The 7,121-nt window shown below is 40.6% G+C and overlaps 1 protein-coding gene across 1 annotated transcript; it reads right to left on the bottom strand.

Annotated features, from left to right (window-relative positions):
• Positions 1-963: 963 nt before the first annotated feature.
• On the bottom strand, positions 964-5,783 carry LOC119738066 (potassium channel subfamily K member 2-like). The gene is made up of 2 exons (XM_038212791.1): positions 5,044-5,783; positions 964-3,138 (listed from the first exon to the last, which is right to left on the bottom strand). Exons 1-2 carry the CDS (start codon positions 5,378-5,380, stop codon positions 2,174-2,176), a joined length of 1,302 nt encoding a protein of 433 aa, XP_038068719.1. The 5' UTR covers positions 5,381-5,783; the 3' UTR covers positions 964-2,173.
• Positions 5,784-7,121: the final 1,338 nt, after the last annotated feature.

Raw genomic sequence — 7,121 nt, 5'->3', positions numbered from 1 at the left:
ATCCAATACCCGTACGAGCGTTTGGTATTCAGTCGTCCTCACAGGCCGAATGGTATCTTCTCTGGCACCAAAACTGTTGAGTGATATTTTTTCCTGTTAAGTTACTGCCCCATTATACCTAGAGCAATGGGTCAAGTATTAAAGTAAAAGATCCTCGGAGGGTATTACATCGACATCTTTGGGTAATAACGTTAGAACAAAATGTCATTTGTTGTAGCAAAAGATTAACCCTATTTATATCCCAATACATGTACACGTATTTTCGACTCGAATCTACCCCAACTATTGGAGATATGGTGAACAACATATTAGGAGGGCGCTATTTAGTTTGAGTAAATACCATAGACATTACATGTAATAAAACCAAGACTTTACCAAATAAAACAGCGCCCTCTTATTGTGCCTGCTATAATTATTTCAAAAAGGCTAATAGTGGCGTCTTTACAGTGTCCAAGGCCTTGCCCGAATTACTTGGCTACGGTTGAATATTGCACACACAGCTGTGGAAGCGTTTTTGCGACGTTATTTCCGGATTCTTATAAATTTGGAAGTACCATGTGCGTCGCCAGGTTTTTTTTCCGGGGGGGGGGGCAGAAACACCGCGGCGAACCCCTTCTCCTAGCGATAAGTGTTACTGGGTTCTTTAACGTGCATTACACAACACACGGGACCTACGGCTTTACGTCCCATCCGAAGGACGAAGCAATACTGGTAAAGTGCCTTGCTCAAGAGCACAAGCAACATTTTCCCACGGTCAGGACTCGAACCCGTGTACCACGACACACGAGTCGAACACCGTAACCATTGGACCACAGCGCCCCGTCATTTAACAGCAATACTGCTTTTTTTTTTTAGGGGGGAGGTCCCCCTCTTGGCCCCACAACACACCCCCACACCCCTCGCGACGCCCATAGGAAGTACATAGTGATCCTTTTAAAATGCGCTGAAAATTAGAAACAATCAGTTTTTTTAGCGGAGTTAAAATGTTTTAATACATGCTTTTTTAATGAACATTTGTGTCTCAGTTAACCTTATCTCAATTTTCGTTTTGCCACTTTACAGGGTGTTTTGTGCCTTTTTTGTTTTATGCTAATACAAATTTCCATATTCATGAGCAAAATTGTGATGTCATTCCAGGCAGAAGCCTGTTACAGCTGTTTCAGCGCTGAAGTTGCTAGAATTTCGGATATTTTGCGGCGGCAGGGATGCCTCCTGATGAACGCATGCAAGATTCGCAGCTAGCTACCTGTCCCCATATTTAAAGTCCGAAGGACAATAGGGACAGGGAACCAGACTAAACATAAAGGGATCCAACCAACATTCCTGATATTTTCATCCAACAAAGGAAAGGCACAAAGACCTTCAACGATAATATATCCAGGTGGCAAACTTGTTTGGAATTTTAATTCAATTATTTTCGTCCCGTCCTTGCGATTAAGAGATAATTATTCTATTGCTTGGGGAAAACAACGTATAATATGCAGGTAGTTCGCCAATTGAGGTATACATGTATATAGATACTGCAGTACGTTGCAGATTGAACAGTGTTATGACCATAATTATTATGGGCCGTTGTTTTTTTCTGACACGGTAGATATGAAATGTCTTAAGAAGGTGTGTTGAAAAGGGACATTGAAATTAACCGTAAAATAATTAAATCCACCCATAATTTTATAGAGCTCTCAATAGACCACAATAATGCTAAATACATTTAAAAAAAATCAAACAGATATTACGTCACTACAAAATGGAAAATGTTTTATTTAAAATGTTAGAAAAAATTATGTTAGTCAACCATACATCACGTTTTGGAAATTGTTCTATGTTTAAAACTAAATCTAAAACTTCAAATTCATTAATACACTTAAAAACAAATACCATCGTACAAAAATAATACATGTTGTTACAAAAATACTTGTGGATATTATATTTGTTTTGTTCCCTGTACACGAGTTTTCATATATTAAATTTAAAAGAAAATAATCTTTAAACAGTATGTTACAAAGAAAACTTGGGTTGTGCACCTTAATAAAAATACTATCAAAAATAAACATGATTTCGACAATGAAAAACACGATATTAGTGCTCGGGGTGTTAGTTTTTGTCAGTCCAAACCCTCCATAAATTGCATAATAGAAAGCTAAATTACTAGTTGGCAAGAATGAATCCTGTTTCACGTGTGATCCCCCATGGATGGGCTCTTGAAAGCAGCGCGCCCGTATTCGTCCTTTGAAATAGTATAGATACATGTATTCCCATTTCTTTCAGTAACGTGACCGTTGCCCGTGGATGACCGGTGCACAGAGAGTTCGTCTGCTGCTAACTTCTTACTGTCAGAACTATCGGTCGGTGACACTGTGCACAAGGTGCCGTTGGACTCTGATAGGCAAGTGTCTATGACGATCTCTTCATAATCCGGTGGTACATCTTCCTTGTGGTTGCTAAGCGACCGCATCTCAAACGCCGCTTCTTCGGCGTCAGTCAGTCCCAAGTCCGCGGTTTTAAAATCTGAGCAAGAATCTGTCATCCTAGCGGATAACAGATTCGGCACGTGACTCAGCGCAATTTCATTTTCCAGCATGGTGTTCATGCGTTCCCGCCCTTTCTTGCTCTTCGGGCGTTCGACCTGGTAGCTGTTTGAAGGTACGATTGATTTCTTGACCGCTTTATTGGCACGCTCCGCAATGGCCGATGATAGCGCCACCAGGAGGCTGAGGCCCAGTATCACGTACAGCACCATGCAAATCTTGAGCACCCACCTAGCTGCCAGTGTGAAATCCGGATGATTACCCACCACCAAATCCCCAAATCCAATTGTCGTCAAGGTGATGAAGAGGTAGTACACCGCCGTCAAGGTGTACCATTTTTCAATGTATCCAAGCACGACGGCCGGAACCTGGAGCAGTATCGCGTACAACACCACTATGGTAAGGAGGACCATGACGGTCTTCCGTAATCGGGCAAACCTGAGGCAGAGAAGTAGGATGTTGTCAGCCTTGTCCAGTGCTTTGGTCCAGTATGCTGTCAGAGAGCGTGAAATGACACCTATAACCCATGCTGTAAGGGGTAGTCCAATGGCACCGTAGATCATGCAGACCAATTGGCCCATTGGTGTCTGAGGCGTAATGTCTCCGTAGCCTGTACAGGCAAAAACAAATTGAAATTAATTAATTGAACGATTAATGGTGGAGTGGCGCGGGGGGGGGGGGGGGTCGAACTAATTACCTGTAATTAGTATGAAGGCTTGTTATGTCAGATCAATGGTACATGGTCATGAAATAATACTCTTTACTTCACGTAGTGAGCCGGAAAGGGTGCTTCAGTATATACAAGTGCCACTATATGTATCATATGCATTCCGTTTCAACTTTGCCCAATCGCCACTCGGCCCATTTAAAAAACTGCTCACAATTTACAGAAGTACATGTACTCTCTTAAAACGTGTACAACCAAACACGATTTGCAAAAGATCTTTTCTCTTATTCGTGAAATGCAGTGTAAAGGCCAAAGTCTTTTGGGAGTCGTGAAATTTTTCTTCAGTATTTTCTAACTACATGTACACTTTCGTAAATCACTAAATCATGTTTTTTTTTAACACTTGCAATTACTGGCGATAATAAAAGTTATTTACGGTGAAGAAAAATCTGGCGACAAGGATAACTATGGTGTACCCACAGTACACACCGTACACACCCATAATTTTGTACCCATTTGTTTAATTGGAGGTTTTATGTTTCTGCTGAAAAAAAAACCACAAATAAAACTTATGCAAGGTCTTTAATAAAAGTACTTTGGTTGATTATATGCCTTTCTAGGCTCTGAACGGCGTTTCCCACGAATGATCGTATTACATATAGTTGCAAAGATTTGGGGTTCACAATGTTTAAAACTCAATGAAATTGTTTTCGAATAATGAACGCTTTGAATGCCTTGTCATGCTTGGAATGCTTTATGCACTGTTCGAAACACAAGAACCCAAGGCAAAAACTGACCATCGTCTGGCGTAAACAAACAGGGCTTTCAAACACCTTCTTCACAAAATTTCATACATTGTGTGGACTCTCTCTGGAAAGAATTCCATACAAGGCCACCACTCAAACACCCTGCACGAAGTCAATGGGCCAAGACAGAAAATATTAAAGTGTTATCAAAAGAATTTTGCACTCCTACAATAGTGTTTCTTCATCAGATTTACATCTTTTGGTACTTTACAGGTCATATTAAGGAATATGAGTGGTGGCCTTGTATGGAAATGTTTTCTTTTCTCTGAGCTATACATCACTGAAATAATTGGTAAGTAAACAATCTGAAACATTACATTGTTGCCATCTTCTGGCCAATGCGCACTTAGTGTGGGCTAGCCCCATAAATGTGGCCAATTTACTGGACTACCTCCGTAAATAAAGGCCACACTTCCACCAAGCATACTCACCCTCTTTATAGGCTAATCAGAAAGTGCTGCCTTTTTCAGATGTCTAATTTTTGTAAAATTTCATGATGAAATTTTGATACACAAACGTGTGCAAACGAATCTGGAAATTTCACGAAAAAAAGACATCTGAAAAAGGCAGCACTTTCTGATTAGCCTATAAAGAGGGTGAGTATGCTTCTTAACCAAAACTAAACTACTAAGCCTACATGTAAAAATCAAAATTCGACAAAGTTTGACATGTTTTTTTACATGATGGTGGAAGTGTGGCCTTTATTTACGGAGGTAGTCCAGTAAATTGGCCACATCTATGGGGCTAAGTGTGGGCCAAACAGAAGACCTGTGGCAAATTAAGTGGCAATGTGGCGAAGTGGTTTGGGGTGTTCTGTTCTGAGTAGGTTGAAGTGGATATAGGAAATTGCCTCAAATGCTTTTTAAGATTTATTTCTAAATTTGTTTGTTCCTGACCATTTATGACGATGGTAGGAACTTGAAATCTTCCTCCAAAGTTTTAGAAAAGTTCACGAAAAGCTAGTGTCTTATGGGCCGTCTCAAACACTTTCTCTTTTTCCGTGTAGGTCTAAATCTTCGCGTGCACGGACGCAAATCCTTACCGATTGTAGTGACAATGGTGGCTGAGAAGAAGAAGGAGTTAGGAAGATCCCAGACACTTCTCTCCTTGTCCACACGAGTATTTTGACCATGGTGATGGTCCTCGTTGAAATCTACCACGCCCCTGTCTGCCCCCGCTACCAATACTTTGCTGTAGTGGAACAACTCGTCTCTGGAGATGCAGGGATGGGAGTCCAGAAACTCCTCCATGGCTTGGAAGAAGGTGGCTTCCGCCAGCTTCTCTTCGGGGTGTTCAATTGCCCTGAATAGGAAAGCACCCGCCAGAAGGTAACCAATGAACAGAAACCATGCAATCAGCATCAGCTGCCAACGTTTCATGGTGTATGGAGTATAGTTTGGAGTCGGTGTGGTATACAAAATATAGTCGGTCGATCGCCGTACACGTTTGATACGGGATCACCCTGAGCTAGTGTGTTTCCGTTTTTGGTCGGTAGAAGTTTCCATGTGTACGGGCCCGCTTGGTACGATGTGCCTCACACAATTGACAGTCTCTGTAGCGATGTTGCGTGATCAGAAACACTCAAGCTACACGTCCTGTGTTCTCGATATATTAATATCCGTCCGCCCTAAAGGTCTATAACATTCATTTGCCGCTCTTACATATACATGTGTAACGTTGTTGGCCTCTCCTGTTCAAGAAATACCCATACACCATTCTACGTGTAGTGTACATTCCACGAACACATCTGTTACTAGTGAAAGCCGCAATTGTTGAGCGCCCACACCAACAAGAGCGTCCCGCCTGACTGATTTTCTAAATCCCCGGACAGCAAGGCCTAATTCATATTCAACCGTTTGTGGTTTTGTGTCTGGAGGTTCAGCTTAACTGCAGGTAAACCGAGGGTCTTTAACCTATAAACGCACCTCCGTGCTTTTATTATTGAAATACATGACTACAACAAGTAGCATTTCCCTCAAGGTATTTGTTGTTTGGCGGACAAACGGTCGCTTGTTTGCCCTTTTAAAACTTTTAATGGTGAGACAGCGTACGTGGGTATACATTGTATAGAGTAAAAAGTAACAACAGTAATAAAATATTCCGATGTGATTGTACGTTTTCTAAAGCATATCAGAGACTGGATGATTATAAGGACATAATAAAGATCCAAAATGGCTACCATTATGGCCTAAAATTGCGTGCATTTACCTTTTCCTCAGATATTATCAAGTAGTCTTTCCAAACCTCAGTATTGATGAGCTTCATGAATTTCACAAAGTTACTGGCACAGGCACCCTAACAAAAAAAAAGGGAAATCATGTGGCAAAAAATGTCAACATATTGATATTTAGCCCCCCCTTAAAAAAAATACAAACAAAAAGTGGGATAAATGAGGTGTCCGTAAATTGGGCTAAAAATTAGGCGAAGGGTTGCCTGACGTGGTATGGGGGACCTGAAGAAGTTGAAGGAAATCCCCCAAAATAAGAGATTATTGTTGTTTTCAATAATTATGTCTACGTCGAAACGTTTCCTTAAAAATAATTTTGTGAATTTCCTTAAACTTGTTCAAGTCTCCCACGTTAGCCAACCCTTCACCTACTTTTAGCCCAATTTACGGACACCTTGTTTTCAAAACCCCGTTTTTGCTTTCTGGTCTAAATATCACAATGTTATCATTGTTCACATGATTTTTCATAAAGTTTAATTGGGTAACTGTGCCAGTAAGAAACTAGGTGATTTTGAAGCCCAACAATTCTGAGATTTAGCAAGACTACTTGATGATATCTGGAGACAAGGGAATTGCGCGCAATTTTAGGGTATAAATTATTGTAGCCATTTTGGATCGTTACTATGTCCTCGTAATTATTCAGTCACTTATGCTTTAGAAAATGCTATTGGTGTAAGGATGTGTAAGTGAAATAAAATCACCAAATATACTTTTCAATTTTTTTTAAAATATACCCAAATATGGGATCAAAATAGTATATTACACTGCTGATATTTACAGTTTAGGCAAATTAGGCACCCTTCCCAGATGATTTTCATATGTCACCCCTTCTAGCTATCTTCTTTGAGACAATATGAATATATCTGCCAGGTTTGGTGCTTTGGACCAGTCGG

Source organism: Patiria miniata, unplaced genomic scaffold, assembly GCF_015706575.1.
Source record: "Patiria miniata isolate m_02_andy unplaced genomic scaffold, ASM1570657v1 HiC_scaffold_3, whole genome shotgun sequence".
Lineage (NCBI taxonomy): Eukaryota > Metazoa > Echinodermata > Asteroidea > Valvatida > Asterinidae > Patiria > Patiria miniata.
Note: the sequence above shows the minus strand (reverse complement) of the source record. Positions and strands in the feature narration are given on the sequence as shown.